The 13,674-nt window shown below is 32.4% G+C and overlaps 1 protein-coding gene and 1 long non-coding RNA gene across 5 annotated transcripts in view; both read left to right on the forward strand.

Annotated features, from left to right (window-relative positions):
• LOC136276472 (uncharacterized) overlaps window positions 1-13,674 on the forward strand; it is a 32,784-nt gene that overhangs the window by 17,407 nt on the left and 1,703 nt on the right. The gene's annotated exons all lie outside the window — the stretch shown is intronic.
• LOC136276321 (uncharacterized) lies at window positions 3,666-13,024 on the forward strand. Of its 4 annotated transcripts, none has more exons than XM_066088105.1 (10): window positions 4,353-4,456; window positions 4,697-4,801; window positions 5,019-5,090; window positions 5,309-5,366; window positions 7,301-7,370; window positions 7,912-9,484; window positions 9,734-9,844; window positions 10,092-10,175; window positions 10,692-10,784; window positions 12,050-13,024. In XM_066088105.1, exons 3-10 carry the CDS (start codon window positions 5,042-5,044, stop codon window positions 12,217-12,219), a joined length of 2,208 nt encoding a protein of 735 aa, XP_065944177.1. In that variant the 5' UTR covers window positions 4,353-4,456; window positions 4,697-4,801; window positions 5,019-5,041; the 3' UTR covers window positions 12,220-13,024. The 4 variants fall into 4 exon arrangements, with proteins under 4 accessions (XP_065944186.1, XP_065944175.1, XP_065944177.1 ...); XM_066088119.1 differs by having other exon boundaries at window positions 4,697-4,777; XM_066088114.1 differs by lacking the exons at window positions 4,353-4,456; window positions 4,697-4,801 and adding an exon at window positions 3,666-3,766.

Below are 13,674 nucleotides of genomic sequence, written 5' to 3' on the forward strand. Positions count from 1 at the left end.
TACTTATAGAGTACATGTGTATTTATAGTAGATAGAGGTTCTTTGATCTTTGATAAACTGCCCCACACCATATCATATAAGACAAATAAATATTCAAATCATTCCTTAAGTAAAAAAAAACAACTAAAGTTTATATCATATTTCTAATAGGTGAATGTTTAATTTGTGAGGTAGCACTTATATTTCTCTACTGCATGCTTATTTTGCAGAGTATGTGCCAGAATTGTTTGAAGTCCAGACCAATTCCATTGTGCAAGAGGAGGGAAACTTAGCTGCAGAGGAATCTACATGTAATAGTTTTCATTCAAACAAAGGTAATTCTTTTTGGATTCTCTAGATGCATGTGTACTTATAGAGTACATGTGTATTTATAGTAGATAGAGGTTCTTTGATCTTTGATAAACTGCCCCACACCATATCATATAAGACAAATAAATATTGAAATCATTCCTTAAGTAAAAAAAACAACTAAAGTTTATATCATATTTCTAATAGGTGAATGTTTAATTTATGAGGTAGCACTTATATTTCTCTACTGCATGCTTATTTTGCAGAGTATGTGCCAGAATTGTTTGAAGTCCAGACCAATTCCATTGTGCAAGAGGAGGGAAACTTAGCTGCAGAGGAATCTACATGTAATAGTTTTCATTCAAACAAAGGTAAATCTTTTTGGATTCTCTAGATGCATGTGTACTTATAGAGTACATGTGTATTTATAGTAGATAGAGGTTCTTTGATCTTTGATAAACTGCCCCACACCATATCATATAAGACAAATAAATATTGAAATCATTCCTTAAGTAAAAAAAACAACTAAAGTTTATATCATATTTCTAATAGGTGAATGTTTAATTTATGAGGTAGCACTTATATTTCTCTACTGCATGCTTATTTTGCAGAGTATGTGCCAGAATTGTTTGAAGTCCAGACCAATTCCATTGTGCAAGAGGAGGGAAACTTAGCTGCAGAGGAATCTACATGTAATAGTTTTCATTCAAACAAAGGTAAATCTTTTTGGATTCTCTAGATGCATGTGTACTTATAGAGTACATGTGTATTTATAGTAGATAGAGGTTCTTTGATCTTTGATAAACTGCCCCACACCATATCATATAAGACAAATAAATATTGAAATCATTCCTTAAGTAAAAAAAACAACTAAAGTTTATATCATATTTCTAATAGGTGAATGTTTAATTTATGAGGTAGCACTTATATTTCTCTACTGCATGCTTATTTTGCAGAGTATGTGCCAGAATTGTTTGAAGTCCAGACCAATTCCATTGTGCAAGAGGAGAGAAACTTAGCTGCAGGGGAATCTACATGTAATAGTTTTCATTCAAACAAAGGTAATTCTTTTTGGATTCTCTAGATGCATGTGTACTTATAGAGTACATGTGTATTTATAGTAGATAGAGGTTCTTTGATCTTTGATAAACTGCCCCACACCATATCATATAAGACAAATAAATATTGAAATCATTCCTTAAGTAAAAAAAAACAACTAAAGTTTATATCATATTTCTAATAGGTGAATGTTTAATTTGTGAGGTAGCACTTATATTTCTCTACTGCATGCTTATTTTGCAGAGTATGTGCCAGAATTGTTTGAAGTCCAGACCAATTCCATTGTGCAAGAGGAGGGAAACTTAGCTGCAGAGGAATCTACATGTAATAGTTTTCATTCAAACAAAGGTAAATCTTTTTGGATTCTCTAGATGCATGTGTACTTATAGAGTACATGTGTATTTATAGTAGATAGAGGTTCTTTGATCTTTGATAAACTGCCCCACACCATATCATATAAGACAAATAAATATTGAAATCATTCCTTAAGTAAAAAAAACAACTAAAGTTTATATCATATTTCTAATAGGTGAATGTTTAATTTATGAGGTAGCACTTATATTTCTCTACTGCATGCTTATTTTGCAGAGTATGTGCCAGAATTGTTTGAAGTCCAGACCAATTCCATTGTGCAAGAGGAGAGAAACTTAGCTGCAGGGGAATCTACATGTAATAGTTTTCATTCAAACAAAGGTAATTCTTTTTGGATTCTCTAGATGCATGTGTACTTATAGAGTACATGTGTATTTATAGTAGATAGAGGTTCTTTGATCTTTGATAAACTGCCCCACACCATATCATATAAGACAAATAAATATTGAAATCATTCCTTAAGTAAAAAAAACAACTAAAGTTTATATCATATTTCTAATAGGTGAATGTTTAATTTGTGAGGTAGCACTTATATTTCTCTACTGCATGCTTATTTTGCAGAGTATGTGCCAGAATTGTTTGAAGTCCAGACCAATTCCATTGTGCAAGAGGAGGGAAACTTAGCTGCAGAGGAATCTACATGTAATAGTTTTCATTCAAACAAAGGTAAATCTTTTTGGATTCTCTAGATGCATGTGTACTTATAGAGTACATGTGTATTTATAGTAGATAGAGGTTCTTTGATCTTTGATAAACTGCCCCACACCATATCATATAAGACAAATAAATATTGAAATCATTCCTTAAGTAAAAAAAACAACTAAAGTTTATATCATATTTCTAATAGGTGAATGTTTAATTTATGAGGTAGCACTTATATTTCTCTACTGCATGCTTATTTTGCAGAGTATGTGCCAGAATTGTTTGAAGTCCAGACCAATTCCATTGTGCAAGAGGAGGGAAACTTAGCTGCAGAGGAATCTACATGTAATAGTTTTCATTCAAACAAAGGTATATCTTTTTGGATTCTCTAGATGCATGTGTACTTATAGAGTACATGTGTATTTATAGTAGATAGAGGTTCTTTGATCTTTGATAAACTGCCCCACACCATATCATATAAGACAAATAAATATTGAAATCATTCCTTAAGTAAAAAAAACAACTAAAGTTTATATCATATTTCTAATAGGTGAATGTTTAATTTATGAGGTAGCACTTATATTTCTCTACTGCATGCTTATTTTGCAGAGTATGTGCCAGAATTGTTTGAAGTCCAGACCAATTCCATTGTGCAAGAGGAGGGAAACTTAGCTGCAGAGGAATCTACATGTAATAGTTTTCATTCAAACAAAGGTAAATCTTTTTGGATTCTCTAGATGCATGTGTACTTATAGAGTACATGTGTATTTATAGTAGATAGAGGTTCTTTGATCTTTGATAAACTGCCCCACACCATATCATATTAGACAAATAAATATTGAAATCATTCCTTAAGTAAAAAAAACAACTAAAGTTTATATCATATTTCTAATAGGTGAATGTTTAATTTATGAGGTAGCACTTAAATTTCTCTACTGCATGCTTATTTTGCAGAGTATGTGCCAGAATTGTTTGAAGTCCAGACCAATTCCATTGTGCAAGAGGAGAGAAACTTAGCTGCAGGGGAATCTACATGTAATAGTTTTCATTCAAACAAAGGTAATTCTTTTTGGATTCTCTAGATGCATGTGTACTTATAGAGTACATGTGTATTTATAGTAGATAGAGGTTCTTTGATCTTTGATAAACTGCCCCACACCATATCATATAAGACAAATAAATATTGAAATCATTCCTTAAGTAAAAAAAAACAACGAAAGTTTATATCATATTTCTAATAGGTGAATGTTTAATTTGTGAGGTAGCACTTATATTTCTCTACTGCATGCTTATTTTGCAGAGTATGTGCCAGAATTGTTTGAAGTCCAGACCAATTCCATTGTGCAAGAGGAGGGAAACTTAGCTGCAGAGGAATCTACATGTAATAGTTTTCATTCAAACAAAGGTAATTCTTTTTGGATTCTCTAGATGCATGTGTACTTATAGAGTACATGTGTATTTATAGTAGATAGAGGTTCTTTGATCTTTGATAAACTGCCCCACACCATATCATATAAGACAAATAAATATTGAAATCATTCCTTAAGTAAAAAAAAACAACTAAAGTTTATATCATATTTCTAATAGGTGAATGTTTAATTTGTGAGGTAGCACTTATATTTCTCTACTGCATGCTTATTTTGCAGAGTATGTGCCAGAATTGTTTGAAGTCCAGACCAATTCCATTGTGCAAGAGGAGAGAAACTTAGCTGCAGAGGAATCTACATGTAATAGTTTTCATTCAAACAAAGGTAATTCTTTTTGGATTCTCTAGATGCATGTGTACTTATAGAGTACATGTGTATTTATAGTAGATAGAGGTTCTTTGATCTTTGATAAACTGCCCCACACCATATCATATAAGACAAATAAATATTGAAATCTTCCTTAAGTAAAAAAAAAACCTAAAGTTTATATCATATTTCTAATAGGTGAATGTTTAATTTGTGAGGTAGCACTTATATTTCTCTACTGCATGCTTATTTTGCAGAGTATGTGCCAGAATTGTTTGAAGTCCAGACCAATTCCATTGTGCAAGAGGAGAGAAACTTAGCTGCAGAGGAATCTACATGTAATAGTTTTCATTCAAACAAAGGTAATTCTTTTTGGATTCTCTAGATGCATGTGTACTTATAGAGTACATGTGTATTTATAGTAGATAGAGGTTCTTTGATCTTTGATAAACTGCCCCACACCATATCATATAAGACAAATAAATATTGAAATCATTCCTTAAGTAAAAAAAACAACTAAAGTTTATATCATATTTCTAATAGGTGAATATTTAATTTGTGAGGTAGCACTTATATTTCTCTACTGCATGCTTATTTTGCAGAGTATGTGCCAGAATTGTTTGGAGTCCAGACCAATTCGATTGTGCAAGAGGAGGGAAACTTAGCTGCAGGGGAATCTACATGTAATAGTTTTCATTCAAACAAAAGTAATTCTTTTTGGATTCTCTAGATGCATGTGTACTTATAGAGTACATGTGTATTTATAGTAGATTGAGGTTCTTTGATTTTATTGATTGAAAACTATATTTACAAAGCCAACAAATCTAACCCAGGTACCTTGTTACACGTTGATGAAGGAACATCATTTGATCATTATTTTTGTTTCATGTACGTGCATTATGATTTCATATTTTTTTATTGAAGGCTCACAAGCATGTTCAAGTGCCATGATGGATTTTGTTGATAATTCAAACCTTAGCACCCTATCCGAGGAAGGTAATAAATATATATATATTTTTTTAAATCTATCGACACTAGAAAAAGCAATTGTTTGTAGATTGTCTATGCAATATTCTTCATCAATTAAGGAATGTTATCTACCCGGTAATAGGAACATAGATGATGTGATATGATGTTACTTGTAAACTGTTTCTTTAAAAGATTTCTTGTTTTAAACTTTATTTATGCAATAACAATTCTTTGATCTTTTGCAGTTCCATACCATTGTTTTCCCTCTCTCACTTCCTGTGATGAAAGCAGTCAACTTAATAGGTTTGTTTCAATCTATTTTGTGAATGTTTTTCTTGTTTGATAATAGGTTAGTCATAGCTGCAACAATGTAGACCTCTCCGATTTTTAGCTCACCTGAGCTGAAAGCTCAAGTGAGCTATTCTGATCACATTTTTTCTGTCGTCCGTCTGTTTGTCCGTCCGTCTGTCTGTAAACTTTTCACATTTTCAACATCTTCTCAAGAACCACTGGGCCAATTTCATCCAAACTTGGCACAAAGCATCCTTAGCCTAAGGGGATTCAAAGTTGGGAAAATTAAGAATTTATGAAAATTTTCGAGAAATTTTCAAAAATCTTCTCATGAACCATAAGACCAGGAAAGTTGTGAAAATCATGACCCCTGGGGGTAGGGTGGGGCCACAATGGGGGGTCGAAGTTTAACTGAGGAATATATAGAGTAAATCTTTAAAAATCTTCTTCTCAGAAACTAATCGGCCAGGAAAGCTGAAACTTGTGTGGAAGCATCCTCAGGTAGTGTGGATTCAAAGTTGTGAAAATCATGACCCCTAGGGGTAGAGTGGGGCCACAATGGAGGGTCGAAGTTTAACATATGAATATATAGAGTAAATCTTAAAAAATCTTTTTCTCAGAAACTAATCAGCCAGATGATTCTTTATAATTGGCCCCAGGACAATTCTTTGGCCTCACAAGAAGGTTCAGAGTTTGATGTAGGTTTATATCCCATATATAAACTATTGTTAAGGATCTTTTTGAGAACTGTAATACTCAACATATGATATGACTATAATCATCCTGTTAGAAAAGGGACTAATGATTATAAACGTAAGAATATCCAGGGGAAAAAAGGATTTTATTTATACAGGATCTACATGTATTATTGTACATTGTCCAGATAGTTTGTATTATGACTCCATTAAGCTGATTTTATCATACCTATTGTTCCTCAGGTGAGCAATGTGGCCCATGGGCCTCTTGTTTATATCTGATGTTTACTCCCCCCCCCCCCCCCCCCAAAAAAAAAAAAACAGAAAAAAACAAAACAAAACCGAAGAGCGCTACATTATTGCAGCTAGGTGTTAGGCCTCTGGCTTTTGAATGGCAATGTATAGATGGAGTTATTTCTTTGTGACTTGTGACAAAGGCTCTAGACACAGCCTCTAGTGCACAATTCCATTTGACTTTCAAGAAATGTTCAGATAGTATGTTTTTAATACCTTTTTTTTTTATTGTGATCTTCAATAAAAATGTAATGTGTTAAATTACATTTGCTGTGTACAACTTTCAATAATGTAAAAGGGATTATTTACATGTGATGGAAAATTTACACTTAATCTTAAAACTGGGTAAAATGCCCCCGCATTTGCATATGGGAATTCAAAGGAAACAAAGCCTTAGTGTGGTAAATCACACATCCACACCCAGTATTTAAAAACCTCATGCATTGTTTGACTATTGAAAACATGTACCTTTAATACCACCAGCGTTATAGGGTCATGATTTTGTTCAAAAATTATTTTTTTTAATTTGAATATTTACAATGCTTTAACAAGGCATTTTTTTTAGAGGCAACCAAAATTTGAATGTCATTCGTTGAGTTATAAGCGAGCTACAGAGCTTGCAGTTCTTTGCTTTGTAAACAAAGCTTTTGTTTACATTCTGAATGTTGAAGTAAAAAATCCAGTTAAAAAAAAAGATTTTTAACAGGTAAATTGACCTTATGTAAACAAAAACAGGGCATGAGCCTTGTTTATGTGACAAATAACTGCAAGCCCTGTATCTTGCTTATAACTCTACGAATGACTCTCAAATTTCATTTGATTATAAAAAAATTTATTTTAATTATTATATATTTAATTACCACTTAATAGGTTTTTTACATTTTTTTTAATTTTGTAACATAACATAGAGGTAAAGGATTGCCCCTTTTGACTAAATGTTTTTTTGTTTTTTTTCAGATTGAATAATGAAAAGAAAGACTGCAATAGTAGGACCAAGAGCAGAGGCAAGGGAAACTCAAACAAGAAGGTTGGTATTAATACCTGCTCCTAAGTTTTAACAATGTGTGGTATTGTGTATAGCTTTATAATTTTCAGGTTTCAGGAATCATGAACTTAATGATACAATGCCATGGAATAGTATGTTAACTTTTTTTTGTTTTGATGCTGCCTGATATAAATTAAGCTAGACAGTTTAATGAAATATGTTTTAAAGTCATTGATATACACCAAATAAAAAAAATGGTATCACAGTAAAGTAAATAAGGTTTGCAATTAATGGATGCAGATATCTATCACTGCTATGCACACTCATCATTACAGTAAACATATACTAAGTAATACTTGTACTAAGTAATAGCAAAACACTTGAAATGAATTGATGCTTATAGTGAAATGATTTTCATTCCCCATGTGTTTTAAACAGTTTTGAAGCTAATGGATATAACGAATTACATTTATAATGAAGCAAAGTAGCCCATCCCTGTCACTTTGTTGTAAAGGTGTTTTACTGATTAGATAACAATTAAGGAACTGTAAACTATTAATTAATGATTTTATTTTTTTTGCAGAAACCAAATAGATTTTGCACTTACTGCAAATCACAAATAACTGGAGGAAAATTGAAGCGACACATACTTAGAAAGCACAAAAGTGACCCAGAAGTAAAGTCCATCATTTCCAAACCAGCCCATATTCAAAACAAATTTTTCGATGGAAAAAGACGTGAAGGGATATATGAGTATAATCTGCAGCTTATCGGAGATGGATTAGACCCAGAGATGAGGGAAAGAAAACCAGTACTAGAGGACCAGCTTAGAGTTTGCAGTGACTGTAAGGGCTTCTACTCAAACAAATACTTTTTCAAGCATAAATGTGTAATCCACGAAGATTCTGCACCCCAAGCATTAAAACCTAGGCTGCTTCAGAATGTAATGAATGATAATATGGACAATGACAAAGGTTTTTTGGATATACTTAACCGATTTAGGGAAGGAGAAGTTGGTGATTTCTGTCGGACAAACAAAACAATTAAACTCATAGGATACAAACATTTTAACTTGCGTCGCCATGAGGAGGGAAAACAAGATGAAGTCCGGAAAACTATAATGGCAGAAATGAGAGAACTTTCAAAACTTTTCTTTTGTTTTCGGAGCTTGAGTGGGAGCGAGGAGAGAATGGTGGAAGATATGTTCCGTAGAGAACACCTACTTGATTTAGTGGAGGCTTTAAAGCAACTCACAACTACATCTGACAAACAAGAAAAACATGGCCAAAAGCTCTTCCTGGATGCTGTACTGCTTCGATCTGTGAAAACACTGGAGGGATATTTTGCCCAAACTATGCAGGACACTAAGAAGAAGGAATTAAAGAACTTTAGATCAGCTTATAAAAGCTTACAACATGAACTTTTTCCAAGTGCAAGACAGAAATGCATAAAGAATTCATTGGAGACGAACAGAAAACCAGCAAGCTTACCCAATGAGCAGAAAGTTTTGCAACTAAAAGAGTTTATTGCTACAGAAATATCTTTTATATTGAAGAATTACACTGTGAAAAACTTTGCATATCTAAGAAGCCTAGTTGTTGCCCGTCTAACCTTGTTCAATGCTAGGAGGGGAGAGGAAGCATCACGGATGCTGTTTAGTGAGTGGGAGGAGGCAGAAAAAGGAACATGGCTGCCGGATGAGGAGCTAGAAAAAATAAAAGATCATGCTGAGCAATACCTTTTGGGACATTTCAAACTTGCCTACTTAAAAGGAAAAGGTAAAAAATATGTTCCTGTGTTGATCCCAAATGATTTGATGTCAGCAATCCAGGTGCTCAAACAGGACAGATCCAAGTTTGGTATTCGTGAAGATAACCCCTTTTTGTTTGCGACAAAAAATGGCTTATCACACTGCTCTGGTTGGCATGCGGTAGCTGAGGTTTGTGCTGAGGCAGGTATCAACATAATAACAGCAACGAAGATGCGACACAGGCTATCATCTATATACGCAAGCCTGGATATGTCTCCTGAGAACAGGAAGATATTTCTTCAGCACATGGGGCACGAGGAACAAATCAATAGAGAGAACTATCAATGCCCTCTTGGAATTAGAACAGCTTGCATCATGGGAAAAATGCTGAGTTCTGTTGATGAAGGTAAACTTTAACTTACTTGATATATTCTATTCCGGCATACTGTATATATTGAAATTAGTATTAATATTAGTTAACTCAGTGATAGTAGTTATTTAAGGATTCAGCTAAAAAGGCCACATTAAGTCAGAAGTGATAATATAAAGCATGTAATTGTATACACAAATGAATACCGGACATATGTATTTTTTTTTTTTTTTGTCATTAAATATTTTTTGTATTTGTAAACATTTTTGAAATTTTATCTTAAAGGTTCAGTGTCGGAGTTGCATCCTAAAGGTCCAAGTACAGCACCTGAAGAAGATTTGATGTACAAGCCCTGCAAGAGTGGAAGTCCAAATGAATTGGATGTTTCCCCACAAGGTGATCAATCTTGTTTTTATTTGTATGCGTGTATGTGTGTGTGATAGGGGTGGGGGTAATAGAGGTGAAATTATTGAAATGATAAAAACTTTTCTCAATAACTTTCTTTCTTTATTTAAGATGACATCGGTACATTGATTTGCATATAATTAAAACCCATCTATAACGTTTTCTCTTTTCATTAGGTTTTATGCATGTCTGTCCTTAGTGTTTACAATGTAAGATATTCACGAAATTGTTATTACAGAGTGCTCCTTTGAGATTGAAGACGATGATGGAGCTAAAGTTCTTTCAAGCCCAGTTACAGCCAAAAAGACTAAAAGCAGCTCAGGTGATATATCTTTGTTGGAGGATCTTTCTATCCACAATTTGACGAATTAGCAATTTTATTTTAAACAAGGTCAAATGTAAAAACTGCCTTAGTTTTATTTTTTGCATTGTTGATGTCATTTTGTATTGAATATAAATTTAGTATTTTGATGCATAACATATAACTAAATCAAGTTCTATGCCTTACATGTGTACTACTAAAGAACTGCCGTTTTTATTAGTTAACTATTCTTCTAGTTATCTTACATTATCAATTAATTTTGAGGAAATTTTCTCTAAGTTCAAAGAGCCTTTAAAGATGGTGTACAAATTACATGTACTTGTAATAACATAAAAGTAACATAATTAAGCCTATACATAATTAAATGTACCCATAGATAGGTGCATAACATTACCATGTACATGTACATGATATTTAGAGTAAAAAATTTCTTTCTAAATGGTCAAATGCAATACCTTTACAGAACCTTGAAATGGTAAACTTTAAAACTGACCTCTTAATGTCAATTGTTTCCAGTTAAATGGTCTAAAGATGAGACGGAAGCAATTAAATGCTTCTTCCGAAGTTACATCTTTGATAGAAAAGAGAACAATACTGGTAACCTACCTAGTAAGTATGTTTTAAGGTCACCTTTATTATTAAGAGACAATTGCCATTGTTGGGAGTTGATTTTAATCAACTCTTCATTGCATTTTCTCGGGCAAACCGAAAGTGAAACAGTGTTTGGACCTAAGCACAAATCAATACCGTCGACAACACTAAGTTCTTCAAAATAATCGATAAATTCAATGCTATGTATTCTGAAGCAGTGTTTCTCAAGAAAACTTATTTATTAATACCATGAAAATAATATTTTAAATTGTACAAACAGTTTAGATATTTTTTAAAGTCGTGTATATTCCTACGCTAGAGTTCAATGTAGTCTCGTTCGAAAAGACGCTTGGCTGTCTCATTTAATATCCAACAAAACAGAGTCTCTCTTGCTTGTCGGAGATAAACGGAGACAGCCAATCTTTTGGTTGAACAAGACAAGAGTTCAATCTTTCATGGATTCTTACAATTTCTCAGAAATATTTCAATTACTGATACTACCTGCCATGCAAAATCACAAATCGTTGATTTTGAATAAATGATAATCGATGAAATCAACTCCCGTCAGTTCTTCAGTACTTTGAATTACTGCTTGTCGCCGATAGTGTATTGCTAGTAAAATATTTAAAACTTCTTGAAAAGATCAATGTTATTTGCTTTCTATTTTAGTACAAAACATTTATGTGAAAAGAACACACCTTTTTAAATTGTTTACAAACATAGCATGGTGAAACACATGTGCAAGTGAATATTAATAGTCTGTCCCAAGTTATTGCTTCCATCACTTTTTTATTATTTTTAATAAAATTAATATGCATATTTGTGAAAGAATTACAGTTTAAATCGACAAAAGGGAAAATATCGAAGATATCTTCATTGACACATTATCATTTTTCTCTCATAAAAGTTCACAAATGGAAACATAGAACCTACTTGGAATACCTCATACAATTTTTCAACAATGTCATTCAGGCTATTTCATGGCCGATTCAATGCAAAATCCCTAAAGGCTTTTTATTTGGGGTTGTGTATTGAAGCCTAAAGCGGTAGAGGGGGCATTTCAAAACATATAATCTGGACATTTTTCATATAAGTGGATGAATGTAGTTTCAGCATGAATGTATTTATAATAATCAAAATATCAAGCAAGAAGTAGTGGAAGCAAAAACTCGGGACAGAGTATGGTATGCCTTTTATCTATACATAGGTATTATCCTTTTTACATGAATATGTGACAATATAATAATTCTGATTGATCATATTATTTTTAAAATCTTTTCAAGGTAAAAGAGAAGTCCAGGAGTTCTTGGAAAAACATGATATGCATTCATTAGAAGGGCTGAGTGAGAAGACCAAACTGTTGAAAATAAGATCTAAAATATTCAACGAGAGGAAAACAATGAGACTTATGACACTTAAAAAATTAGATGAAATGAAATCATTGAAAATATAAAAATGAATCTCAGCATTTTACATGTAATGTAACTGTAATATAACAACAAGACGTAGGGCATTTATTATAATGTATTTTTAGCTCACCTAGACGAAGGCCGGGGGAGCTTATGCTATACAGTCAGCATCCGGACCTGGTTAAAGTTTTTGTCTTATAGTTTTTGTCTTATAAGTCATAAAGTGGCCCTAAAGGTGTTAAATATTGCAGACGACATCCTAATGTCTTTATGTTTGAAGAAAAACTAATATTTTCTAGCTGCATAATCCTGTTTGTCCTTTTGTATTTTTTCTATGCCATGCATTTGATCAGTCATTTTTGCTCCCAGAGTAACTTTTAAACTTTGTCAATTTATTATATGTGACTTATTATCAATGTTATTCATTAACATTTGTTAATGAATGGTTCATTCAAAACATGATCTTTGATCACCTTTATTGATTGTTAAATATGAATTATGAAGAATAAGTAAATCAATTTTAAGAATTTTATTTTTTTGAAATGTATGAAATTTGAAAAATGAAGTTTGAGAATAGATTATGAATATTTTCATTTCATAAATTTACAGATCCTTACATACAGGATTTTGTTGCTCAGAGATAAGTGAAACTGTTGTAATTGAACTGTCAGTTCACCAAAATAATGGACATGTTATGTACATTGAAAATTGAATGCAAATGATTGCTCTATTAATAAGTTTGAAAATATTGTTTAACATTCAAATTGAACTAATGTTTACACCCTGGTCCATAAATTTTGAATGAAATCTATTTGAATTTATTTTCAATGAATAGTAAAGTTTGTTGATGAACCTGAAATGTCTTTTTTTTTTATTTATTTATGTGAAATTCTAAAATTCATTAGGATACATGTTGAATGAATTGAATTGAGAAGATAATCTTCATTAGGTTTAAAAATGCTACATATTTTTTGTGTGGGCATGATCAATACAAGTTGTGGTATCTCCACACAGTGAAAAGGGCTTGTAAATCACAAAAGTTATGGTAAATAAAAGAATGGTCTGTCTAAACCTTAAGTAATATGTTTAAAAATGTATGATCGGTTTCCCATAGCCGCTTAGACGGTAGCAAAATATTAGAGGGACAGTATAGTGTATTGTTAAGTGATAGTAGTAATGAATAATTAAAACATGTGAGATTATTGCCATTCCACAGACCTTTAAATGACCATCTATGAATATAAAAAGTCCACATCATCAACTATGTGAGATATTAACATAGCTTACATACATGCACATGCACATGTACACAGTGACTTTGCATTATATCTTAGTTCTATGTTGTGTGGCGATTAAAAATGATAGAGCATTTGCAAATCATGAAAATAATGGTAAAAAAGAGTGGTCTACTTAAGCCCTAAAAATATGTATGAAAATATATGCACGGTCTCCTTAAGCCTTATGAGAGAGTAACAAAATATTAAGGAGACCAGTTATCC

The sequence above is a fragment of the Magallana gigas genome, chromosome 1 (genome assembly GCF_963853765.1).
Source record: "Magallana gigas chromosome 1, xbMagGiga1.1, whole genome shotgun sequence".
Classification (NCBI taxonomy): domain Eukaryota; kingdom Metazoa; phylum Mollusca; class Bivalvia; order Ostreida; family Ostreidae; genus Magallana; species Magallana gigas.